The sequence below is a fragment of the Siniperca chuatsi genome, linkage group LG18 (assembly GCF_020085105.1).
Source record: "Siniperca chuatsi isolate FFG_IHB_CAS linkage group LG18, ASM2008510v1, whole genome shotgun sequence".
NCBI classification, from domain to species: Eukaryota; Metazoa; Chordata; class Actinopteri; order Centrarchiformes; family Sinipercidae; genus Siniperca; species Siniperca chuatsi.
Window position 1 is genome coordinate 294,581 of NC_058059.1, and position 26,620 is coordinate 321,200.

At 49.9% G+C, this 26,620-nt stretch overlaps 1 protein-coding gene across 5 annotated transcripts; it reads left to right on the forward strand.

Annotated features, from left to right (window-relative positions):
- The first annotated feature begins 3,042 nt into the window (after positions 1 to 3,042).
- Positions 3,043 to 26,620, forward strand: fer (fer (fps/fes related) tyrosine kinase). Of its 5 annotated transcripts, none has more exons than XM_044173760.1 (20): positions 3,043 to 3,654; positions 4,506 to 4,670; positions 5,666 to 5,797; positions 6,155 to 6,328; positions 7,923 to 8,022; positions 8,212 to 8,395; positions 8,483 to 8,620; positions 8,733 to 8,852; positions 9,994 to 10,116; positions 10,191 to 10,392; positions 10,572 to 10,670; positions 11,586 to 11,789; positions 12,836 to 12,958; positions 14,357 to 14,413; positions 14,552 to 14,670; positions 15,037 to 15,131; positions 15,228 to 15,351; positions 15,820 to 15,974; positions 22,926 to 23,048; positions 24,265 to 26,620. In XM_044173760.1, the coding sequence occupies exons 2-20, from the start codon at positions 4,602 to 4,604 to the stop codon at positions 24,399 to 24,401; spliced, it is 2,478 nt and encodes an 825-aa protein (XP_044029695.1). In that variant the 5' UTR covers positions 3,043 to 3,654; positions 4,506 to 4,601; the 3' UTR covers positions 24,402 to 26,620. The 5 variants fall into 5 exon arrangements, with proteins under 5 accessions (XP_044029695.1, XP_044029693.1, XP_044029694.1 ...); XM_044173758.1 differs by having other exon boundaries at positions 3,046 to 3,654; positions 11,583 to 11,789; XM_044173759.1 differs by lacking the exon at positions 3,043 to 3,654 and adding an exon at positions 3,676 to 4,403 and having other exon boundaries at positions 11,583 to 11,789.

Sequence of the window (26,620 nt, forward strand, 5' to 3'; positions counted from 1 at the left end):
CACCCCTGTTCATTCTCTGCGGAGCTCCACCTCCCCCTTACATCCCCCCACCTCCCTGTTCATTCTCTGCGGAGCTCCACCACCCCACCTCCCTCCCTCTCTCAGTTGAATTCAAAGAGCTTTACTGGCCTGAAAGTGTGAAGAACAATGTTGTCAAAGCATCAAGATATAAACGTCTGGACGGCACACAGCGACAGTAATCTGAACATTAGCATTTAGATATATTAATACGATGTGTCATTGAATCTGTGCATGTGTCTGCGTGTCCCCCGGCTGCTCGCAGTGTCTTTAATGTTGAGCGCTCATTAAGTAACAAAGAGTTTCCCTACGGGGATCAATAAAGTATTTCTGATTCTGATTCTGAAGATCTTTGAATCTGACGTTACTGGATCGCACCTTTTGCCCGCTTTACCAAACGGTAAACGGTATATATCTTATAGAGCGGCCAGTCTTTCCGACTACTCACGGCGCTTCACCTGCACATCTCACCCACACAGCGAAGGCACCGCCTCGGGAGCAATTTGGGGTTCAGTGTCTTGCCCAAGGACACTTCTGCATGCGGGCTGGGGGGAAGCCGGGATCGAACCGCCGGCCTTCCGCTCTACCACTAAGCCACAGTCGCCCCTTCACCCCTTCATGCCAAACAGAGTCGAAAGCTTTCTTGAAGTCACTAAAACAAGCGAATATCTACCATTTCCTGTTTGGTGTCCATGTTTGTTGATTAAAGTGTGAAGGGTGTACACATGGTCGGTGGTGCGGTGTTTTGGGAGGAAGCCAATTAGATTTTTACTCAGGATGGAGTCTTCAAGGAAATCTAGTTTTCTTTTATTCAGGATACGACAGAACAGTTTACCTGCTGACACAGATGCCTCGGTAGTTACAGGCTCTGATTGGTCGGTGGTTACAGGCTCTGATTGGTCGGTGGTTACAGGCTCTGATTGGTCGGTGGTTACAGGCTCTGATTGGTCGGTGGTTACAGGCTCTGATTGGTCCCCCCTCTGATGAACGGGGGAAACGAGCCCTTTGCACCAGATGTCGGGAAAACATCCCGACTGAAGGACGATATTGAACAGCTTCAGCACGGCACCCTGCATCTCTGGGGTGCTGCGTTTCAGCATTTCGTTTTTAATGCAGTCCGGACCAAAAGCTTTCCCTGGCCGGAGAGACTCTGTCTGTGTGGTCAATTCTTCCCAAGTAATCGGGAAATCAAGGGGGTTTGGTTTCCTTTAATTGTTTCTTTTCTAACACATTGATGTGAAGTAATCAGATTTATTGGCATGTCTTTGCACAGATGTGCTCTCCAGATGTCACCGTGTTGGACTCTCAGAGCTCGTTGCTGCTTTGTGTTGAAGTTGCTCCACAGATCCCAGAACTGATTCTGATTGATGGCGTTTTCAGTGTCTTCAGGTTTCTTGTGGGTATAATTTAGTTTTTTGTTCCTGATTTCACGTTTCTATTTGTTTAAAATGTGGTCATACCTGAAGCGTAAGGCTGAGTTTGGTTGTCGATGTTTTTCGTTTGCCATCGTTCTCAGGTCTTTTCTGACGGCCTCGCATTCCTGATCAAACCTTTTGTCGGCGTTTTGCTTTTTAACAGGCTTCTGTTTCTGTTTCATGAGGTCAGCTTCAACAGCTGCCTCATGAAATATCATACTGACATCATCAATGGCCTTTACACCAGCTCAGGTAGGCACGTATTGATTCTGGTCAGATACTGACATGTCAGTCATCAGATCAGGTGAGTCCAGGTGAGTCCAGGTGAGTCCAGGTGTGTTCAGGTGAGTCCAGGTGAGTCCAGGTGTGTTCAGGTGAGTCCAGGTGAGTCCAGGTGAGGTGAGGCCGTGATGAATTTGTCTCCGCTGTCTTTAATCTACACAGCTTCCGGGGTTCCCTGTTCGTGTCTCTTTGAGCCGAGAGTTTCTGTCTCGGTTCATTTCGGGGGTTTTATTGGCACGAATGAAAACAAACTACAAACCGATCAAATATTTGGACAATAAAACACAAACCAGTAATAAAAAATAAAACCAAATGCACAGAAACAGAAATATCAGCAACAACACAAGATGTATAAAATACAGTATATTACATCAAACCGTACATACAACCAACATGTGTGTGTAACTTTGTGTCTAATCATTATATTATTCAGTCATATTCATTTTTCTATGATTTAAATAAATCTTTTTATTTGTTTTTCTTACTTTTGGATTTGTTTAGCATTTAAAATTATTTGTAACATAGTTAGATCTTTTTATATATTAATTACTATATTTGACATTAAGTTTTTAAAACAGATTTTCTTTCTCGTGTCTCGTGTCTCTCTGCAGAGTCACAGAAAGACAAACCGCGACGCGCAGGGAGCGTTTCAGGAGGAAAACCAAAGCGTCTGTACCGTCAGAGTGTCGGGAACCGGTCCGACAGAAACTGGCTTCATTCTTCTGCTGCTGACAGGCAGCACGCCCCGCCCACACTCTGCTCCTATTGGCCGAAGTCTACAGGTGTCTTTACCACGCGCTCACACTAACAGGACTGTCGGGATGTTAGAAACTGTTTTCATTCGTCGCTCCTGCAGTCGGTTCATCACAGTAACGAGTCATTAACTTGTCCTGCAGGGAAACTCGCAGCGTACGCGTCTTTCCTTTTCCTCAGGTGGAAACGTTCACCTGCTGCAGTGGAGTCCAAATAAAGTCTCACTGTTGATTCCAACTGCAGCCACTAAAATGGAAATATGATAAAAGTTCTCATCCGGAGTAAATGTAGGTTATTGATCCGGTGCTGATAGAAAAATCAATATTTCGGTCCATATTTAACAGCTGACCATGATTTTCACCTTCGTGTCTCCGTCCTTTGTTTTCCAGCAGGGCCCCCCAGGCCTCTGCCCCCCCGGGCCTCTGCCCCCCCGGGCCTCTGCCCCCCCGGGCCTCTGCCCCCCCAGGCCTCTGCCCCCCCACCAGACTGACAGTTGGCTTGTAAAGATCACTGGTGGATCACTGAAGGCTTGCTGGGTACAGGACCGGGGGGGCTCTGGGACCGGGGGGCTCTGGGACCGGGGGGCCTCTGGGACCAGAAGGCCTCTGGGACCGAGGGGCCTCAGGGGACTGTAGGGCCTCTGGGACCAGAAGGCCGTCACGTGGCACTTTGTAAAGTATTAACCCACATGTATTCATGTTCATTTACTAATAAACAGCCCTTAGTGTATTGATTGATTGACTGATCCACTTCAGTGCGTTGGGGGTTTGGGTCTACCGCAGCTCAGGGATGATGGCAGTTTTCAGAAAGCTGGATCACCAGTCGGGCCGACAGCTCCAGGTGTGCCTCCTGCCAGAGAGCCTTACCTGGCTCCCTGTGGTTTCCTACAGGCCCCCAGTCTGTGACGTCGGGTCATCCATCTTCTTCTTCTGCATCACGTGCTGACGTCTCTGGATGTTGACGTTAAATATGGCTGCCCCCCCCATTTCCACCTCTTCCGTTTCCCGCGGAAGCCCCTCCCTGTTAGCCGTTAGCCGCTTAGCTCCGTAGCCGGACGACAGGAGGAGTAGCCGGGGAGACGGAGGCGAAAAACGCAGAGAAGAGGAGGACATGAGCCCGGTGGAGGACGGCAGAGGACCGCGGTGACCGGACAGCGAGTCTGCCGCCTTAAAACAGCCGCTTCACGGTGCGTTCACACGGCTGGAAACGGCCGAGGAGAGGTCGAAAAACACCGACCCTCATCCCGACTCTCCCACTCCTCCTCCTCCGTCTGCTGGCTTCATCTTGTCTTGATTTACCGGGACAGAAGAGCAGAAACACTCGTTCAGAGACAGACGAAGCTCGTTTGTGTCCGTTTGTTTAGTCGTTAGTTGTTTACGTCTGGCTTTAATGAAGTTTAGCAGCCGTCTTTAGCCTGTTAGCTTCAGTTTTCCGTTAGTTTTAATGAGGAGGAGCGGCTAGCGTTAGCCTAGCTTCCAGTTTGAAAAACAGTTTGTAGAAAGCGAATTTAAAGTTTTCGCTGCCAGCGGAAGTTCAGTAAGGTGTTTGACAGTTTGTAGATGTAAAGAGTTTTGTTTCTAACAGATTTAAAGCTGATGAAAGAAACTTCACTGCCAGAAGGGGTTTTGATTGATCTAATGATCAGTTTCATAATTGATTACTGTATTGATTCCACATTTCCTTAATGTTTCAAATCACACTGAAAGCGTCCAGAGACGTTGAACGGTTTGACAGTTTCTGAGGTCTTTGAAAGTTTTGGGAAGTTTGGGTGTTTTGACAGTTTCTGAGGTCTTTGAAAGTTTTGGGAAGTTTGGATGTTTTGACAGTTTGAGGTCTTTGAAAGTTTTGGGAAGTTTGTGGATGTTGCATGGCAAGTGGCAATAACAAGTAGAGAGTTGCATAATGTTACTTAGTGAAAGTACAGAGTATTATCAGGTAAACGTGCGGATATTAAACTGTATGTTACATAATTGTGAAGCTGAGTTTTATTGTTAAACATCGTGACTGTTTATTGTGATGAGCTCTCTCTCTCCACAGAGGACCATGCAGTCATTCCTCGCTCGCCCCCGCCTTTAGAGAGAGAGAGAGTGTGTGTGTGTGTGTGTGTGTGTGTGTGTGTGTGTGAGATCCAGGATGGGGTTCGGTCGGGACCTGAAGAACTCCCACGAGGGATTACTGAAGCTGCAGGACTGGGAGTTAAAGGTACAGCTCTCTACACGCTGTTTGTTTTAAAGCATCTATCATTATTATTATTATTATTATCATTATTATCATTATTATTATTATTGTTGTTATTATTGTTGTTATTATTGTTGTTATTAGTCCACCTGTTGTTTTGTGTTGTACAGCAACACATCTGCTCTGTTTAGCACTTCCTGTGTTCTTTGAGAAAACATGTTGAAAGGCAGAAAATTTATATTTGTTGGTTTCGTGTTGGCGCCCCCTGGTGTTGCATTACTTCGAGACCTTATTTCCAAACAGCCAATCAAATCTTGCAAAAAGCAGTGATGTCAGCATTGTGTCATAGGAAGAGCAGCCGGTCACACTGAGCCAATCGGCAGCTGCACAACACAGACCGAACAGCAGCGCACGTTAGCTTCGTGCTTCGTAGCTTCGTGCTAACACTCGCTGTCTGCCCACGACGTGTCGCTACAGACAGTCAGTTTGTCTGTGGTGTAACGCCGGCACTCTGCTGTCACTCAAACACAGGCAGGGACACGCCCCTCCCGCCGGCGACACAACAAGCAGCATTTCTGATGTTTTTTCTTGCTTTTTCATAATAAAAAACATTTTGACATGTTTGAATGTGACTTCAGTTGGACTCTCTGGAAGTGACGGACCTACAGAGACTGCAGACGGACTCAGAAACTGCCTAAAAATGCTGAAAAAAACGTTTAATATTTCAAAAACTCTGAATGATGTGAAAACTTTGAAGAGAGGCAGACTTTTCCTAAAGAAGCGTTGGACATTTTTAAAGTTTCTCTGTAAGAAGAATGTTGAAGGACCAAAAGTGTCGATAGGAATGAAAATAAAGTAAATATGAGAACATAATGGTGGCAGCACACTGGTGACGGGGGCCGTGGCGTTCTCTGGGTTTAAGGCACCAACAGCGTGACTGGTGTCCGGTTTGAGTCCGGACCTGTCCCCTCACTTCCTGTCAGCTTAAAAACTGTATAAACGTGTTTGTCGCCCTCTAGCTGCTGGAGACGGTGAAGCGCTTCATGACGCTGCGAGTGAAGAGCGATAAAGAGTACGCCGCCCTGCTGCTCAGCATGACTCAGCAAACTGAGAAACAGGAAGCCGCTGATTACGTCAGCACGGTCAGCAAGGTGAGCGACTCACCTGTCCATTCAGTCCTGATGTCTCTCTCTCTCTCTGTCACACCTGAGCTTCTGACTGACGCTCGCTGTTGTGAGCGCACATGTGCGACGGTCGCCATCTTGGCTAAGTATCACTGTGCTGTTGTCGGAGAGAAGCTATCAGCATGTTTATTTAGCAGTGTGTGGTGGTTTGGAACCGCAAACGGTTGCAACTCGCCATTAAAAAGAAGAAGAAGCGGTCAAATGTTGCGATCGTCATTTCCGGTAAGTGAACGTCAGCTGTGTTCGATGTGACACTACGAGGAAGTGCGCTAACGGCGGCGTCCAAATTGAGGCGCAGATTAAGTCTGTGTGTGTCTCTGTCAGTCGTGGTCTCAGGTGATCCGCCAGACGGAGGCGTTGGGTCGGGTCATGAGGAGTCACGCTGATGATCTGAACTCCGGTCCTCTGCACCGCCTGGCAACGCTGATCCGAGACAAGCAACAGGTGAAGAAGAGCTACCAGAGTCTTCATCAGCAGCTGGAAAGCTACAACCACAAGGTCTGCTGGGAAGTGGGGGGGGCTTTCACCTTACTGTGTTTTTACAAGATTTCATCCAAATTTAGTGTTTTCATCCGTTTCTTTCTGTCTTTTCTGTCTGGATCTCAGTGAGTTTGCTACCGAAAGTTTACAGTTCAAACGTGAAATACTTGAATTAATGAAGCAGCTGGAAGTGGCTGTCGAAATACAAATCATGAAAGGAGGTGAAGTGGCTGTCAGAATACAAATCATGAAAGGAGGTGAAGTGGCTGTCAGAATACAAATCATGAAAGGAGGTGAAGTGGCTGTCAGAATACAAATCATGAAAGGAGGTGAAGTGGCTGTCGAAATACAAATCACGAAAGGAGGTGAAGTGGCTGTCAGAATACAAATCATGAAAGGAGGTGAAGTGGCTGTCAGAATGCAAATCATGAAAGGAGGTGAAGTGGTTGTCGAAATGCAAGTGGCTGTTAAAGTGGAATCGCTAAATTAAATTGAAGTGTCAATTTAAGAGTCAATTAAAGTGTAAGCACTGGGTGAAGTATTAGTTGAAATGAAAGTGGTGAAAAGGGTTGAAGTTCAGACACTGAAAGCACTTGAGTTGTCAGTCGAAGCGTAGATGATAAATTGAGCTGAAAGCAGCTGAAGTTGAATTATGTATCAGCAGTGGAAGTTGTTGGAGTTAAGAGCTGAAGTTTATTTTTTGTGGTTTGAATGTGAAGACCTGAGAACTGAAAGCATGTGAAGTGTCAAAGTATAAGCATTAAAAGCAGTCGAATTTGAAGAGATGAAAGCAGCTGAAATGTCAAAATAGTCTCTATGTCGACTCGCAGCCGCGGAACAGAAATTCTGGAGCGCGGGTTTCACCCGGACATTTTGTTGCTGTAGCATGCTAGTCGGCCTAGCCCGGTTAGTCGCGCTCATGTAGACACGACAAACAGAGCTAACGGTTTCCCGGTTAGTTACGACGGGCAGCTCTGAGAGTCAAACTGTATGCCGACGTTGTTCATTTACGACGAATGTGTCGATTAGCGGAACGAGACAGAACCAGACAGGAAGGCGAGTCCTCGTCCCCACGGCGTCCAGGCCGCCGCTCTCTGCAGGTTCAGACCAAATCAATAACTAACGCTACAGGAGTGTTTATCGCTGAGGATGTGCGGCCGTACTCGCTCTATATATACAGTCTTCGGGTCGCAGAGACACAGAGTTTAAGCGTTTCACATGTTCGTTTCAGCCAGTCGGTCGAGCTGCTGTGTATCAGAATCAGAAATACTTTATTATATTTATTATAAACCAGCAGCTGGTCGGGATTTATCAACAGGCCGGAGTCTAATGATGAGCGTTACTGACATTTGTGTTATTGATTTATTTTCTTATTGACAGTATCTGACTGCAGTAAGACTCGCGGCCAATGAGCCGCTGTTTAATGTTACACAACATAATTTGTTTCCTGCTGTGCCGAACCGAGAACGTTGCGTACCGATGTCACGCACACGGACTCGCCGAAAGGTCTGAAATGAGCATAAAACCATAAGGTGCGACACGCCAGAGTACCGGGGGCGGAGACTCTCCGTGTCCACGCCGTTCAGTAACCCTGTTGTTCTGTTGTTGCCAGGTGACCAGAAGCGACCTGGACAAACTGAAGGCGACGTATCGTCAGCTGAGCCGCGACGCTAACAACGCTAAAGAGAAATACCGAGAGGCTCTGGCCAAAGGTTTCTGCTCTTTGTTCTTCAGGTCGTTTTTGTGACGGCTGGTTGATAAAAACCATAAAACTGCTGAATATTTTAAAAAGCTGAAAGTTTATCAGAGTTAGACTTTAGATTTCCCTGAATGTTTCAGAAGGAGTTTCAAAGTAACTAAATGAATCCCTGACCCCGCCCCTCCCTCTCGTCCAATCACAGGCCGGGAGGCAGAGCGTGCCCGGGAGCGTTACGACAAAGCGACGGCGAAGCTCCACAACCTTCATAACCAGTACGTTTTGGCGGTGTGCGGCGCTCGAACGCAGCAGGACGAACACCGGCGCCGCGCTGCACCGGCGCTGCTGGACGCCCTGCAGAGGATGCAGGAGGACATGACGCTCGCCCTGTGAGTCACGTGACCGCCGCCACGCTACCTGACACACTAGCTGACGTGCTTATTAGCTGATACTTGTGTGTTGTTGTGTCGCTGCAGTAAAAGTATCCTGGAGGAGTACTGCGAGATCAGCAGTCTGCTGACGGAGGAGATCGTTAAGGTTCATCAGGAGATTTCGGCCGCTGTTGAGCAGATCGACCCGCTGGCCGAGTACCAACACTTCATCGACGCCTACAGGTCAGGAAGTAACCGCCGATCGCACGTCGGTCTGACTGGGGTTACCGCGGTAACAGCGCGTCTGTGTCTTTCTCCTGGTTCCCGTGGTAACAGCGCGTCTGTGTGTCTCCAGGTCTCCGGAGACTCCCGAGGCGAACGTGGAGTTCGACGCGTCTCTATTGGAGGAGACGGACAACCTGCCGGCCAATGAGATCCTCTGGAACACGCTGACGGCTGACAGCCTGCAGGCCATGTGAGCTGCTACAAAATAAAACCGTCACCACACCGTTTCCTGTAACCTGCCAAAGTAAAAGTCTCCAGGTTCAAGCAACACATTCCAAAACTTTCCAAGACAGTCCTGGAATATTTCTAAAGTTTGAAAATGTTTTGGAAACTTTTTGGCAGGAAATTCTAAAACTCAAAATTCAACATTTTAAGAGACTTTTAAACAGAACTTTCCAGTTTGTTTTAATTCATGTTTGTAATATTTCTGATAATTGTTTTGTCTTTAATCAAACTAATTTCTCTTTAAATGTTTTGTTTGCGAGTTGATGTTTTTATGCCTCTGAGCCGCGTGGACGCGATGTCTCGGGAACGCCTGGAGGGAATCTCCGCTTGGACTCAAAGATGAACTGATTAGAATTTGGAGGTCAAAGGTCACTGACCTCTAAACGACCTTGACAAACACGTTTTTGGCCATAACTGAAGAGCTGATGCGGTAATTCTGACACAATTTCACACAGATGTTTAACGGGATGCAACGATGACGTGATATTTTTTACCCAAAAGGTCAAAGGTCAACTTCGCTGTGACATCATCATGTCCTGGAAACCCCTTTTTTGACTGTGACACGTTTCACAGCTGGTCGGGCGCTGAATCAAAGGTCAAAGGTCAAAGGTCACTGACCTCTAAATAGGCTTTTAGCCATAATTTCAGAAAGAACTGGGCGACCCGCTTTCCGCCATCTCGTCCGTTCTGCCTTTCACTTCCTGCCTCGTTCTGAATGTCGAGCGGCATCGGAATCACGTGACCGCAAACAACGAATCGGAGCGCGCCGAGCTGACCGCGACCCTGCGAGCGAGGAACCAGAAGCAGCTGAACTGTAAGAATCCATCTTCACGTAGTGATCCAGCACACGTGTCCCGGTTCAGCAGCGAGTCACTGAAATTACACACATGCGTCATCAGTGCAGTGAAAACTGCCATTTAGTCAAAAACTACACGTTATAGCTTTTTATTCGCTTCCTTCCGAGTGTTCGCCACGTGTTATCGGTCTGGACAGACGCGGGTGGAGGCGGTAACGGGGCTGGACGGAGACTCGAGTTATGTCTTTTACTACATTTTCTGTATTTTTGTGATTGTAGTTTTATACGTCGGCTGTGTTTGTGTTTACAGGTTGTCGTCAGCGACGGAGGAGCTGGCGCTGACTCAGCAGAATCTGCGGACGAAGGAGGCGTTGGCCGACGACCTCGACACCAAAATCCAGACGAGTCAGCGGAGCGCCGAGAGGAAGAGCGAGTGAGTCAGAAGAGTGAAATAAAATAAAAGAAGAAGACTCTGTTCTCTGTCTTGACTGTGTGTCTCGCCCTCAGCTGTGTCCTGCTGCTCAGCCAGAAACTCTCTCTCCTCGAGCTTCATCACGCCGTCCAATCGCTGCACGGCTCTGAGGCCCGCCTCGCCTCCCAGAAGGCCCTGCTGGACGCCAAGATGGCTGCCGCCGCCGCCTCCCCGCCCCCGCCGCCGCCTCCCCCCGCGCTGCCGTACGAGGACGACGCCCGCTCTGTCGGCTCCACTGTAAATATTCAGTTATTGATTTATCTGTGATCTGATCTGAAGTCTGTGCCGGAGCTACGTCACGCACTGGCAGGAAGAGCTGCTCTTTCAAAATAAAGGCATTATTCCCACGGAAAGCTCTCTTAGACTCTGAACCTTCGACGTTCAGCTGAATGACGCGTCTGTCTGTCTGTCTTCAGGACAAAACGAAGGAGAGGAGTTCTCGGTTCGACACTCTTCGTCACTCTCTGGCCGGGATGATTCGGTCTCCTAAAGCGACGCTGGGCTCCTCCACATCGGTGAGATTGATCACAACAGCCTGTCTCGCCTGTCAGCTGCCTGTCTGACACACGAGCTTCTGTGTTTACTGGCCGTGTCCGCACTTTTGGGTTTCACCTTCGATCCGTCAGCGTAACTGTAAAAAAACATTTTTACAATCTGAGGATCGATTCAGAATCATTGACGATCAGAATCCCAGTTCCTCTGAATGGGTTTTTGTCCCCCCTCCCTCACTGACAGGTCGTTCAGACTGTTCAGTTTTATTTATACAGCGCCAAATCGTAACAGCAGTTATCTCACTGCACGTTTCCTACAGAGCAGGTCCAGACCGAACTCTTTAGAATATTAAGACCCAACAAATCCCACCATGAGCACTTGGCCACAGCGGCAAGGAAGAAGCTCCTTTAACAGACAGAAACCTCGAGCAGAACCAGACTCAGGGGGGGCGGCCGTCCGAGAGAGAGATAATATAATATATATGTGTGTGTGTGTGTGCGTGCGGAGGACTCACCGTTAACATGTTCAAACTGAGATCGATCTGATAGATAGGATTTAAACCAGCTTAGTGCGGCTCCTTTAATGCCAATCACATGTTCCAGTCTCTGTAACAGGATGTGATGTCAGTGGTGTCGAACGCAGCACTAAGATCTAACAAGACAAGTACAGAGACAAGTCCAGTCTGATGCAATTAAAGGTCATTTGTAATCTTCACCCGTGCTGTCTCTGTGCTGTGATGCACTCTAAACCCTGACTGAAAATACAACTATTGATATTTAGAAAGTCACACAGCTGACTGGCGACTGGCTTCTCGAGGATCTCGGAGAGAAAGGGAAGGTGAGGTAAAGGTCTGTAGTTGGCAGAAAGTCGGCTCCGGTCGAGGACGCGTCTACAGTTTGTTTGTAATGTGTGTTTTCCTGTGTTCCTCCCCGCAGCAGTTCTTCGATGTGATCCCGACATCGGAGCGCCCCCTGGCGGAGCAGGAGTGGTATCACGGGGCCATCCCCCGCACCGAGGCTCAGGAGTTACTACGGCAACAGGGGGACTTCCTGGTGAGGGAGAGTCACGGTAAACCGGGCGAGTACGTCCTGTCGGTGTTTTCTGACGAGCAGAGACGACACTTCATCATCCAGTACGCCGACGTAAGTACACGCACACACTACGGCTGGGCGGCACGTCGAAGAGTAATTAGCGTGCGATTTAGCAGACGACGTGTGTGTGTGTGTGTGTGTGTGTGTGTGTGTGTGTGTGTGTGTGTGTGTGTGTTGATACGTATTGATCAGCAGGATCCTGTCTCCGTCTCCTCGGAGGATTTTTAACGTCGAGCTCTTTGAAATCTGAGCTCAGAGCTGAACTCGTTAAAGGAAACGTTCTTATTTCACTGAATGTTGAACACTAGGAGGAAGATCTGTCTCACCTCACCTGTCTCGCCTCACCTGTCTTGCCTCACCTGTCTCACCTGTCTCGCCTCACCTGTCTCGCCTCACCTGTCTCACCTGTCTCACCTCACCTGTCCAACAGCGACCACATGTTCTGTTTGTTTTGTTTCGACTGTCTGCGGTCGCTCAGCCTGTCTGCGGTCGCTCAGCCTGTCTGCGGTCGCTCAGCCTGTCTGCAGCTCAGCCTGTCTGCAGCTCAGCCTGTCTGCAGCTCAGCCTGTCTGCAGCTCAGCCTGTCTGCAGTCACTCAGCCTGTCTGCAGCTCAGCCTGTCTGCAGCTCAGCCTGTCTGCAGTCACTCAGCCTGTCTGCAGCTCAGCCTGTCTGCAGTCACTCAGCCTGTCTGCGGTCACTCAGCCTGTCTGCGGTCACTCAGCCTGTCTGCAGCTCAGCCTGTCTGCGGTCGCTCAGCCTGTCTGCGGTCGCTCAGCCTGTCTGCGGTCGCTCAGCCTGTCTGCAGTCGCTCAGCCTGTCTGCAGTCACTCAGCCTGTCTGCAGTCACTCAGCCTGTCTGCAGTCACTCAGCCTGTCTGCAGTCGCTCAGCCTGTCTGCAGTCACTCAGCCTGTCTGCAGTCACTCAGCCTGTCTGCAGTCGCTCAGCCTGTCTGCGGTCGCTCAGCCTGTCTGCGGTCGCTCAGCCTGTCTGCGGTCGCTCAGCCTGTCTGCGGTCGCTCAGCCTGTCTGCGGTCGCTCAGCCTGTCTGCGGTCAGGATGTCTAATCTGTCTCTCTCTCTCTCTCTCTCTGGTAGAGTCAGTACCGTTTTGAAGGGACGGGCTTCTCCACCATCCCTCAGCTCATCGAGCATCATTTCTCCACCAAACAGGTCATCACCAAGAAGTCTGGAGTCGTGCTGCTCAACCCTGTCGTCAAGGTAACCACAGCTATATATATCTATACACACATGCAGACATATAACTGCGTATTACTGAGGATCGTTAGGATTTTATTGATCTGTACCAGTAATAGGGCTGGGCGATATATCGAATATTAATTAGCGTGCGATTTAGCAGATGACCGTGTCGTCATACTGGAGTTGTGAGTGTGTGTGCTGGACGCCGCCGAGGGGAAGTTACCTCAGCAGCCACGCAGCGAGCAGCTGGTCCAGACTGCGAACAGCTAACGTTAGCTAGTTAGCAGCTACGAATGATTGTACGAGTCATGAGAGAACGCGATCAATCATCTGATCGCTCTGATTACTCCACCCACAGCTTCCAGCTCCAGAACGTATCTGCGAGGCCTCTGGTTTTAGTTTTATTCCTAGCTGCTAACTAGCTAGCTTCACTGCTGTGAGGAGCTGAAGGCGCCGTAGCAGCGTTACAGACGGGCGAACAGCACGCAGCCTTTCGCTAACTGTGACGCTGCAGCCGGAGCGCAGCTGCTCGCTTCATGGCCGCTCAGGTAACTTCCCCTCTCACGCCTGCAGGGCCACCTTCCTTAAAGGGGGAGGTTTGGTCGCTAACACAGGTGCTGGTCGGCTGTGGGTGAGCTACAAGTATTCAGGTCCGTTACTTAAGCAAAGTACTAACACTCTGAAAATACTCCAGTAAAACTTCTGCGTTTAAACCTCACTGTAGTCGTCCCTGTCAGTGTTTATTATATCTGATGTTTCTGGATTCATATTCCTGCTGCATTCATGTGTGTGTTGCATTTTACTGCTGCAGATGTTTCAGGCTGAGCTCATTTTAACTGCTTTATATCCTGTTGGGCAGTTTAACCTGCAGCAATGCATCATGGTCTATAAGGTCGTCAGGTGTTTGCACTGTTGGAGAAGTTACGGTATGTTATTCTAGACAAAATGTGTATATCAGGATTTATATCGTGGCAGAGCATAAACATATCGATAATATTACTGAGAAGCCATGTTGCCCGGCGCTAACCAGTAACACTTATCAGTATTGATAAGACGGTGTAGTATTGATACTTATCGATACGGTGTCCTCTGCTGCCGCCCGGTGCGACTCTACAGCTGATAGATGTCAACAGCCAATCAGGAGAGAGGATTCTCTCGCCTCGCTGATGTTAATACTCTGCTGTGAACTAGCTCAGCGCAGTGAAAAGCAACAGAACAGCTCCCGCCGACCTCGAGCTCCATAATGAACTTCTCTTCCAACCTTTTGGACGTCTGATGATTTCACATCAGAGGTTCGGCGTTTAAAAGCCAACTTCAGACAGGTCATCGGTATTACAGCTCAACCAATCAGGAAGGAAGTCCCCGCCACATCACTACATATCATGTATAAAATGTGTGAGTTTGTTTTTCGCTCTGCAGGATAAGAAGTGGATCCTCAACCATGAGGACGTAGTGCTGGGGGAGCTGCTGGGAAAGGTGACCTCACTTCCTGTTTCCTGCCCTCATCAGTCACACCACTTCACTACACAGTTCTGTAAAGTTTTTAACAGTGCTCTCACCGTGTCTCTCTCTGCCTCCATGTCCCATCATGCCCTGCTGGTTGCTGGTTGCCAGGGTAACTTCGGCGAGGTGTTTAAAGGGACACTGCAGCGCGACAAAACGCCGGTCGCCATCAAAACGTGTAAAGAAGATTTACCTCCAGAGCTGAAGATCAGGTTCCTGTCTGAGGCCAGGTCAGATTTACAAATAAGCAAAAATATCAAAAGTCAAGAAATTAGAAAATGTTTTTATCAATGAAGAAAAAAATAAAAGCTCGTCAAAGAACGACAGGAAGGAAAATCCGCTCGTTTTTTAAAACTTTTTAAAAACATTTAGTTGTTGCATTTGTACAAACCTCCGAGCAGGAGTGAGCTTTAAAGAAAACCCAGAAACCAAACTACAGACAAGAAGCAAAAGTCACATTAAAGCAAAGTGTCCCGTAAACACTTCGCTTCAGTTAGTCTCGTAGTCCTTTTGCAAATCCATTTAGAGTCTGTAACGAGGGCGCTACACCCGCCGTCACATGGCGTCTCACCTTGCCTGTCTGGGATTGGCTGCAGGATCCTGAAGCAGTACGACCACCCGAACATCGTGAAGCTGATTGGTGTTTGTACGCAGCGGCAGCCGATCTACATCGTCATGGAGCTGGTTCCTGGTGGGTGGAGCTTATTCACTGCTGACGCTACAGTCGCTTTCAGTTCGTCTTGTGTTGTTTTCATATCGGTCAGTTTATAACAGCTGTGTCCGTCAGGTGGAGACTTCCTGTCCTTTCTGAGGAAGAAGAAGGACGAGTTAAAGACGAAGCAGCTCGTTCGCTTCTCTGTCGATGCTGCTGCCGGTATGGCGTACCTGGAGAGTAAGAACTGCATCCACAGGTAAATAACTAATAACCGTTTCGCTGTAAACAGACTGAACACATCACCTGCTCAGGTGTCGGCAACCACGTCTGATTCTGGTGACGTTCTTTCTTAGTTTACGAGCTAAAACACGCGAAGAAGGACTCGGATGTCATGGTCAGACATCATAGGCTTTCATTGTGCAGCAGCTTCCTGGACCAGTTCTCAGTTCAGAGCTGGTCGAACTGGTGGACGTGACACCTGCTGCCAGTTGGTCCCGGTGGTCACTCGCAGTACTGCAGCTCAGGTGTCTGTCCCACCTGGAGAAACCGATCCGCTGTGTTTGAGTTCTGGTCGTCGTTATGAAACGTCACCAGTCGAACTGCTGTTCATACATGCTAATCAATAAGTATATACACACATCAACTCATTTACGCTGCATGAACCTGTCTGTCTCTCCACCTGTCTGTCTCTCCACCTGTCTGTCTCCACCTGTCTGTCTCTCAGGGACCTGGCAGCGAGGAACTGTCTGGTGGGAGAGGGCAGTGTGTTGAAGATCAGTGATTTTGGGATGAGTCGTCAGGAGGACGACGGTATTTATTCTTCATCTGGACTCAAACAGATTCCCATCAAATGGACCGCTCCAGAGGCTCTCAACTACGGTAACACCTGTCTCACACCTGTCTGACACCTGTCTCACACCTGTCTGACTCCTGTCTCACACCTGTCTGACTCCTGTCTGACTCCTGTCTGACACCTGTCTGACTGCTGTCTGACACCTGTCTGACTCCTGTCTGACACCTGTCTCTCTGTCTGACACCTGTCTGACACCTGTCTGACACCTGTCTCACTCCTGTCTGACTCCTGTCTCACACCTGTCTGACTCCTGTCTGACACCTGTCTCACACCTGTCTGACACCTGTCTCACTCCTGTCTGACTCCTGTCTCACACCTGTCTGACTCCTGTCTGACTCCTGTCTCACACCTGTCTGACACCTGTCTCACACCTGTCTGACTCCTGTCTCACACCTGTCTGACTCCTGTCTGACACCTGTCTCACTGCTGTCTGACACCTGTCTGACTCCTGTCTGACACCTGTCTCACTGCTGTCTGACTCCTGTCTGACACCTGTCTGACACCTGTCTGACACCTGTCTGACACCTGTCTCACTCCTGTCTGACTCCTGTCTGACTCCTGTCTGACACCTGTCTCACACCTGTCTGACTCCTGTCTGACTCCTGTCTCACACCTGTCTGACACCTGTCTCACTGCTGTCTGACTCCTGTCTCACACCTGTCTGACTCCTGTCTCACACCTGTCTGACACCTGTCTCACTGCTGTCTGACTCCTGTCTGACTCCTGTCTCACACCTGTCTGACTCCTGTCTCACACCTGTCTGACACCTGTCTCACTGCTGTCTGACCCCTGTCTGACCCCTGTCTGACCCCTGTCTCACTCCTGTCTCACACCTGTCTGACTCCTGTCTCACACCTGTCTGACCCCTGTCTCACACCTGTCTCACTCCTGTCTCACTCCTGTCTCACTCCTGTCTCACTCCTGTCTCACACCTGTCTCACTCCTGTCTCACTCCTGTCTCACACCTGTCTCACACCTGTCTGACCCCTGTCTCACTGCTGTCTCACTCCTGTCTGACCCCTGTCTCACTCCTGTCTGACCCCTGTCTCACTCCTGTCTGACCCCTGTTTCACACCTGTCTGACCCCTGTCTCACTCCTGTCTGACTCCTGTCTGACACCTGTCTGACTCCTGTCTCACTCCTGTCTCACACCTGTCTGACCCCTGTCTCACTCCTGTCTCACACCTGTCTGACCCCTGTCTCACTCCTGTCTCACTCTTGTCTCACACCTGTCTGACACCTGTCTCACTGCTGTCTGACTCCTGACTCTGTCTGACCCCTGTCTGACCCCTGTCTGACCCCTCTGACCCCTGTCTGACTCCTGTCTCACACCTGTCTCACTCCTGTCTGACTCCTGTCTCACACCTGTCTGACCCCTGTCTGACCCCTGTCTGACACCTGTCTCACACCTGTCTGACACCTGTCTCACTCCTGTCTGACTCCTGTCTCACACCTGTCTGACACCTGTCTCACACCTGTCTGACACCTGTCTAACACCTGTCTGACTCCTGTCTCACACCTGTCTGACTCCTGTCTGACACCTGTCTCACTGCTGTCTGACACCTGTCTCACTGCTGTCTGACACCTGTCTGACTCCTGTCTGACACCTGTCTCACTGCTGTCTGACTCCTGTCTGACACCTGTCTGACACCTGTCTGACTCCTGTCTGACTCCTGTCTGACACCTGTCTCACACCTGTCTCACACCTGTCTCACACCTGTCTCACACCTGTCTGACTCCTGTCTGACTCCTGTCTCACACCTGTCTGACACCTGTCTCACTGCTGTCTGACTCCTGTCTGACTCCTGTCTCACACCTGTCTGACTCCTGTCTCACACCTGTCTGACACCTGTCTCACTGCTGTCTGACCCCTGTCTGACCCCTGTCTCACTCCTGTCTGACCCCTGTCTGACTCCTGTCTCACACCTGTCTGACCCCTGTCTCACTCCTGTCTCACTCCTGTCTCACACCTGTCTCACACCTGTCTGACCCCTGTCTCACTGCTGTCTCACTCCTGTCTGACCCCTGTCTCACTCCTGTCTCACTCCTGTCTGACTCCTGTCTGACCCCTGTTTCACACCTGTCTGACCCCTGTCTCACTCCTGTCTGACTCCTGTCTGACTCCTGTCTGACACCTGTCTCACACCTGTCTGACTCCTGTCTGACTCCTGTCTCACACCTGTCTGACACCTGTCTCACTGCTGTCTGACTCCTGTCTGACTCCTGTCTGACACCTGTCTCACACCTGTCTGACTCCTGTCTGACACCTGTCTGACTCCTGTCTGACTCCTGTCTCACACCTGTCTGACACCTGTCTCACTGCTGTCTGACTCCTGTCTGACTCCTGTCTCACACCTGTCTGACTCCTGTCTCACACCTGTCTGACACCTGTCTGACACCTGTCTCACTGCTGTCTGACCCCTGTCTGACCCCTGTCTCACTCCTGTCTGACTCCTGTCTCACACCTGTCTGACCCCTGTCTCACTCCTGTCTCACTCCTGTCTCACACCTGTCTCACACCTGTCTGACCCCTGTCTCACTGCTGTCTCACTCCTGTCTGACCCCTGTCTCACTCCTGTCTCACTCCTGTCTGACTCCTGTCTGACCCCTGTTTCACACCTGTCTGACCCCTGTCTCACTCCTGTCTGACTCCTGTCTGACTCCTGTCTGACACCTGTCTCACACCTGTCTGACTCCTGTCTGACTCCTGTCTCACACCTGTCTGACACCTGTCTCACTGCTGTCTGACTCCTGTCTGACTCCTGTCTCACTGCTGTCTGACTCCTGTCTGACTCCTGTCTCACACCTGTCTGACTCCTGTCTCACACCTGTCTGACACCTGTCTCACTGCTGTCTGACCCCTGTCTGACCCCTGTCTGACCCCTGTCTCACTCCTGTCTCACACCTGTCTGACTCCTGTCTCACACCTGTCTGACCCCTGTCTCACACCTGTCTCACACCTGTCTGACTCCTGTCTCACACCTGTCTGACCCCTGTCTCACACCTGTCTCACTCCTGTCTGACCCCTGTCTCACTCCTGTCTCACTCCTGTCTCACACCTGTCTCACACCTGTCTGACCCCTGTCTCACTGCTGTCTCACTCCTGTCTGACCCCTGTCTCACTCCTGTCTGACCCCTGTTTCACACCTGTCTGACCCCTGTCTCACTCCTGTCTGACTCCTGTCTGACACCTGTCTGACTCCTGTCTCACTCCTGTCTCACACCTGTCTGACCCCTGTCTCACTCCTGTCTCACACCTGTCTGACCCCTGTCTCACTCCTGTCTCACTCTTGTCTCACACCTGTCTGACACCTGTCTCACTGCTGTCTGACTCCTGTCTGACTCCTGTCTCACACCTGTCTGACTCCTGTCTCACACCTGTCTGACTCCTGTCTGACTCCTGTCTCACACCTGTCTGACTCCTGTCTCACACCTGTCTGACCCCTGTCTCACTCCTGTCTCACTCTTGTCTCACACCTGTCTGACACCTGTCTCACTGCTGTCTGACTCCTGTCTGACCCCTGTCTGACCCCTGTCTGACTCCTGTCTCACTCCTGTCTCACTCCTGTCTGACCCCTGTCTGACCCCTGTCTGACTCCTGTCTCACACCTGTCTGACCCCTGTCTCACTCCTGTCTCACTCTTGTCTCACACCTGTCTGACACCTGTCTCACTGCTGTCTGACTCCTGTCTGACCCCTGTCTGACCCCTGTCTCACTCCTGTCTGACTCCTGTCTCACACCTGTCTGACCCCTGTCTCACTCCTGTCTCACTCTTGTCTCACACCTGTCTGACACCTGTCTCACTGCTGTCTGACTCCTGTCTGACCCCTGTCTCACTCCTGTCTGACCCCTGTCTCACACCTGTCTGACCCCTGTCTCACACCTGTCTGACTCCTGTCTCACACCTGTCTGACTCCTGTCTCACACCTGTCTGACCCCTGTCTCACTCCTGTCTCACTCCTGTCTGATCCCTGTCTCACACCTGTCTGACTCCTGTCTGACCCCTGTCTGACCCCTGTCTCACTCCTGTCTCACTCCTGTCTGACCCCTGTCTCACACCTGTCTGACTCCTGTCTGACCCCTGTCTGACCCCTGTCTCACACCTGTCTCACACCTGTCTGACACCTGTCTCACACCTGTCTCACACCTGTCTGACCCCTGTCTGACCCGTCTGACACCTGTCTGACACCTGTCTCACACCTGTCTCACTCCTGTCTCACACCTGTCTGACCCTGTCTCACTCCTGTCTGACACTCCTCTCACACCTGTCTGACCCTGTCTCACACCTGTCTGACCCGTCTCACACCTGTCTGACCCCTGTCTGACCCCTGTCTGACCCCTGTCTCACACCTGTCTCACACCTGTCTCACTCCTGTCTGACTCCTGTCTGACCCCTGTCTCACACCTGTCTGACCACTGTCTCACACCTGTCTCACACCTGTCTGACTCCTGTCTGACACCTGTTTCACTCCTGTCTCACACCTGTCTGACACCTGTCTCACTCCTGTCTCACTCCTGTCTGACTCCTGTCTCACACCTGTCTGACTCCTGTCTCACTCCTGTCTGACTCCTGTCTCACTCCTGTCTCACACCTGTCTGACCCCTGTCTCACTCCTGTCTGACACCTGTCTCACACCTGTCTGACACCTGTCTCACTCCTGTCTCACACCTGTCTGACACCTGTCTCACACCTGTCTGACACCTGTCTCACTCCTGTCTCACTCCTGTCTGACCCCTGTCTCACTCCTGTCTGACTCCTGTCTGACCCCTGTCTGACCCCTGTCTGACCCCTGTCTGACTCCTGTCTCACACCTGTCTGACTCCTGTCTCACACCTGTCTGACACCTGTCTCACTCCTGTCTGACTCCTGTCTGACACCTGTCTCACTCCTGTCTGACACCTGTCTCACACCTGTCTGACACCTGTCTCACACCTGTCTGACTCCTGTCTGACACCTGTCTCACTGCTGTCTGACACCTGTCTGACTCCTGTCTGACACCTGTCTCACTGCTGTCTGACTCCTGTCTGACTCCTGTCTGACACCTGTCTGACACCTGTCTCACTCCTGTCTGACTCCTGTCTGACACCTGTCTCACACCTGTCTCACACCTGTCTGACTCCTGTCTGACTCCTGTCTCACACCTGTCTGACACCTGTCTCACTGCTGTCTGACTCCTGTCTGACTCCTGTCTGACTCCTGTCTCACACCTGTCTGACTCCTGTCTCACACCTGTCTGACACCTGTCTCACTGCTGTCTGACCCCTGTCTGACCCCTGTCTCACACCTGTCTGACCCCTGTCTGACTCCTGTCTCACACCTGTCTGACCCCTGTCTCACTCCTGTCTGACCCCTGTCTGACTCCTGTCTCACACCTGTCTGACCCCTGTCTCACTCCTGTCTCACACCTGTCTCACACCTGTCTGACCCCTGTCTCACTGCTGTCTCACTCCTGTCTGACCCCTGTCTCACTCCTGTCTCACTCCTGTCTGACTCCTGTCTGACCCCTGTTTCACACCTGTCTGACCCCTGTCTCACTCCTGTCTGACTCCTGTCTGACACCTGTCTGACTCCTGTCTCACTCCTGTCTCACACCTGTCTGACCCCTGTCCCACACCTGTCTCACACCTGTCTGACACCTGTCTGACTCCTGTCTCACTCCTGTCTCACTCCTGTCTGACCCCTGTCTCACTCCTGTCTCACACCTGTCTGACCCCTGTCTCACTCCTGTCTCACTCTTGTCTCACACCTGTCTGACACCTGTCTCACTGCTGTCTGACTCCTGTCTGACCCCTGTCTGACCCCTGTCTGACTCCTGTCTCACTCCTGTCTGACCCCTGTCTGACTCCTGTCTCACACCTGTCTGACCCCTGTCTCACTCCTGTCTCACTCTTGTCTCACACCTGTCTGACACCTGTCTCACTGCTGTCTGACTCCTGTCTGACCCTGTCTGACCCCTGTCTCACTCCTGTCTGACTCTGTCTCACACCTGTCTGACCCCTGTCTCACTCCTGTCTCACTCTTGTCTCACACCTGTCTGACACCTGTCTCACTGCTGTCTGACTCCTGTCTGACCCTGTCTCACTCCAGTCTGACCCCTGTTTCACACCTGTCTGACCCCTGTCTCACACCTGTCTGACTCCTGTCTCACACCTGTCTGACCCCTGTCTCACTCCTGTCTGACCCCTGTCTGACCCCTGTCTCACACCTGTCTGACACCTGTCTCACACCTGTCTCACACCTGTCTGACCCCTGTCTGACCCGTCTGACCCGTCTGACACCTGTCTGACACCTGTCTCACACCTGTCTCACTCCTGTCTCACACCTGTCTGACCCGTCTCACACCTGTCTGACTCCTGTCTCACACCTGTCTGACCCCTGTCTGACACCTGTCTCACTCCTGTCTGACCCCTGTCTCACACCTGTCTGACCCCTGTCTCACACCTGTCTCACTCCTGTCTGACTCCTGTCTGACCCCTGTCTCACACCTGTCTGACCACTGTCTCACACCTGTCTCACACCTGTCTGACTCCTGTCTGACTCCTGTCTCACTCCTGTCTGACACCTGTCTGACACCTGTCTCACTCCTGTCTCACTCCTGTCTCACTCCTGTCTGACTCCTGTCTCACACCTGTCTGACTCCTGTCTCACTCCTGTCTGACTCCTGTCTCACTCCTGTCTCACACCTGTCTGACACCTGTCTCACTCCTGTCTGACACCTGTCTCACACCTGTCTGACACCTGTCTCACTCCTGTCTCACACCTGTCTGACACCTGTCTCACACCTGTCTGACACCTGTCTCACTCCTGTCTCACTCCTGTCTGACCCCTGTCTCACTCCTGTCTGACCCCTGTCTCACCCCTGACACACCTGTCTGACACCTGTCTCACCCCTGACACACCTGTCTCACACGTTCTAAACAGCAATATATAGCATGATAGGAACCTGTTTACCTGCTCTGTGATTGGTCGCTGCAGGTCGTTACAGCTCAGAGAGTGACGTGTGGAGTTATGGGATCCTGCTGTGGGAGACCTTCAGTCTGGGGGTGTGTCCTTATCCTGGGATGACCAATCAGCAGGCCCGAGAGCAGGTGGAGAAAGGTAAACGCAGAGTGTTGAAACTAATAATCACATGAATTAATTGTGTCAAAATTTAAATGAACCAACAGTGGAACCTTGTACCTGTGTCTCACCTGTTTCTCACCCGTTTCTCACCCGGCTCTCACCTGTTTCTCACCTGTTTCTCACCCGTTTCTCACCCGGCTCTCACCTGTTTCTCACCCGTTTCTCACCCGGCTCTCACCTGTGTCTCACCCGGCTCTCACCTGTTTCTCACCTGTTTCTCACCCGGCTCTCACCTGTTTCTCACCCGTTTCTCACCCGGCTCTCACCTGTTTCTCACCCGGCTCTCACCTGTTTCTCACCTGTTTCTCACCCGGCTCTCACCTGTTTCTCACCTGTTTCTCACCCGGCTCTCACCTGTTTCTCACCTGTTTCTCACCTGTTTCTCACCCGGCTCTCACCTGTTTCTCACCTGTTTCTCACCCGGCTCTCACCTGTTTCTCACCCGGCTCTCACCCATTTCTCACCCGGCTCTCACCTGTTTCTCACCTGTGTCTCACCCGGCTCTCACCTGTTTCTCACCTGTGTCTCACCCGGCTCTCACCTGTTTCTCACCTGTGTCTCACCCGGCTCTCACCTGTTTCTCACCCGGCTCTCACCTGTTTCTCACCTGTTTCTCACCCGGCTCTCACCTGTTTCTCACCCGGCTCTCACCCATTTCTCACCCGGCTCTCACCCGGCTCTCACCTGTTTCTCACCCGGCTCTCACCTGTTTCTCACCCGGCTCTCACCTGTTTCTCACCTGTTTCTCACCCGGCTCTCACCTGTTTCTCACCCGGCTCTCACCTGTGTCTCACCCGGCTCTCATCCGGCTCTCACCTGTTTCTCACCTGTTTCTCACCCGGCTCTCACCTGTGTCTCACCTGTGTCTCACCCGGCTCTCACCTGTTTCTCACCTGTCTGACATTCTGTGACAGGTGATTACAGGTGTATTGACTAATTGAAGTGACTGATGTAGAGTAGAAAAGGTGATATTATGGAATATAAACTAGAGCTCAAATGATAAATCGATTAGTTGATCAACAGGAAAATATCAGTTTTGATAATTGATCGTTTAAGTCGTATTTATTAATGTAACGTCTGGTTTGATGTTTCTTAATTAAATCTGGGTTTTGGACCGTCGGTCGGACGAAACAGGTAACTGCACAATGAAACTGCATAATTATTAACTCCTCCCCCTCCTCCTGGTTGCCAGGTTACAGGATGGCGTGTCCTCAGCGTTGCCCTGACGACGTGTACAAAGTGATGCAGCGCTGCTGGCAGTACAACCCTGAAGAGCGACCCAAGTTCTCTGAGCTGCAGCGCGACCTCGCCGCCATCAAGAAGAAGTGATGACATCATCCCAAAGTCCAGTCGTGTCCTCAGCAAAGAAGTTACCTTTTTCATGTTTGTTTGGAGGTGGGCGTGGTCGGCAGGTGAAGGCGATGCAGAGGCGCCAACATGAAGTCTTTCCAGAAACAAAAGATGATTTTTTTTTTTTAAAGTACTAAAAGTTTTGGGAAAAAACACTAAAAACAGACCAAACATCTGAAAACAGATTAAAGTCAGACGTCGACACTACAGAACAGCCAAACCGACAACTGAAAAACCTGCTGGTTAAACAGGAAGTTAGCTAACGCGGCTAAGGGCTTAGCATGAGCGTAGTGAGGGTTCTTGCTCACTGACAGAATGTTAAAGTTCAGGTGTGGTCTGATTGCACTTTGTTCTGCGTGCATCAATATGTGTTGAACGTATTGATGAAGAACTGATCAGTAATTGGTTTAAATATCAGAAGCTAATTTCAAACAAAAACTGTAAAGTCTTTAAAGAGAAATTTTTTAGCTTAAAACTGACGTGTTTTCAGACGTTTTAATGTTTAAATATAACATCAGGTGATTCATACCTGTAGTTACGCGTTTTAACGAAGAAGATTTTTTACTGACTGAAACTGAAAGCAGTGAAAGTGACTTCAGTCTCCACCTTCAGCTGTTTGAACTGTTAGCTACATGTTCAAACAGTTAGCGAGGGACTCGATGGACCGCTAGGACCTGCAAGGTCACGTGACCGGTGGTCTAGGCTAGTTTTTGGTAGCCTTGCTAGCTTGTCTACTTGAAGTGTAGAAGGTGAAACGAAGAACTGAAGCTGTAAATCAACCTGCGGCGTTTATTCTTTATTTCTCTCTTCAGGTTCGAACGGAGCAAAAATGTTGAAATATGAAAACTACGATCATCTTAATGAATGATAATACAAACCAAACTTAATCAGATTTTGAAAACCACATTTAAGGGTCCCTGACGTCCTGCTCAGGGTCCGGGGTTTTGTCAGAATACAGGACAGAAATATCAGATCTGAGATCAAAGCTGCTGATTATAGCAAACATCATTTTTAATAATCAGTTCCTGCTGAAATATACAAACTCATAAACCAACGATGATGAGAATAAACATGCTAACAGAATAGCTCGCTAGCGGCACCTGGCGGGTGTTAGCGGTCCCTGAAGGAGCCTCAAACGCTGAAACTCCTCATTGGACCGGAGGAGTTCCCGAAACAAAGAGAGTCAGAGAGAAACAACGTCGCGTTACAAACAAACGTCTCTTCCTGTTCCGTCGGACGTGTTTCCTGTTTACGTTTATCAGCTGACAGACTTCCTGTCATCAGACGGTGGTGGTGTGTTGTGACCTTTGACCTTAAAGTGACTCTGAGCTTTAAATAAACTAATAAAATTAACTACTTATAGTCAAAAGCCTCAAACACACACTTTATTAAAACCTTTTAAATCGAAATATTTACTCGAATCATTTCTATTTATTTTGAAACACTTTTTTTGTTTAAAACACTAAAAAAACAACTTTTTACAAAATAAGCTAAAAATGAAAAGATCCGAGCGACGTCGGCAGGTGACGGTCAGACGTTAAGCCACGCCCATCGCCACGCCACCTGTAACTACGGTAACCATGGCAACGGCTTGAACACTAAAACGTTTCCACTGCTGAGGACCAATCAGCTGTTAACACCAACACTGACACTGTTTCTATTTTTATTTATTACGTTTTTATTAACTTTATTTTTTTTTACGTTTCTCAGATTTTATGTCAGAAGCTTGACTTGCAAAAAAAAAAACATTGACAAACTGAACTGACCTTTATTCTGAAAACCAGCTGTCAATCATCACACAGACCACGCCCACCCTGGCCTTTGTTTGTTTCGTGTGTTTTTGACCAATCAGCGATTTCAAGTGTTTTGTCGGCTAAAAAATTCTTATTAAAAAAAACTGGGGGAAGTGAAAAGTTTTGCTTTAAATGTTTTAAATTTATAAAAACTAAATTTAGGGGAAACAAACAAACAAACGGGAAAAAGAAATCGGCACTTATTCGTATATTTCCTGGTTGTCATGGTAACTGAAATAATGTTGGACCACTTGAAAAAGTAAAAAAAAAAAGACCTGTGTAAATTAATCTTGAGTCCTGATTGGTCAGCATCACTTCCTGGACTGTGTGAGGGCGGAGCCTAAATGTTAGTGATGTCAGAGCGCCGCCTACTGTTACTGTAAATAAATTCAAGATGTTTTTACA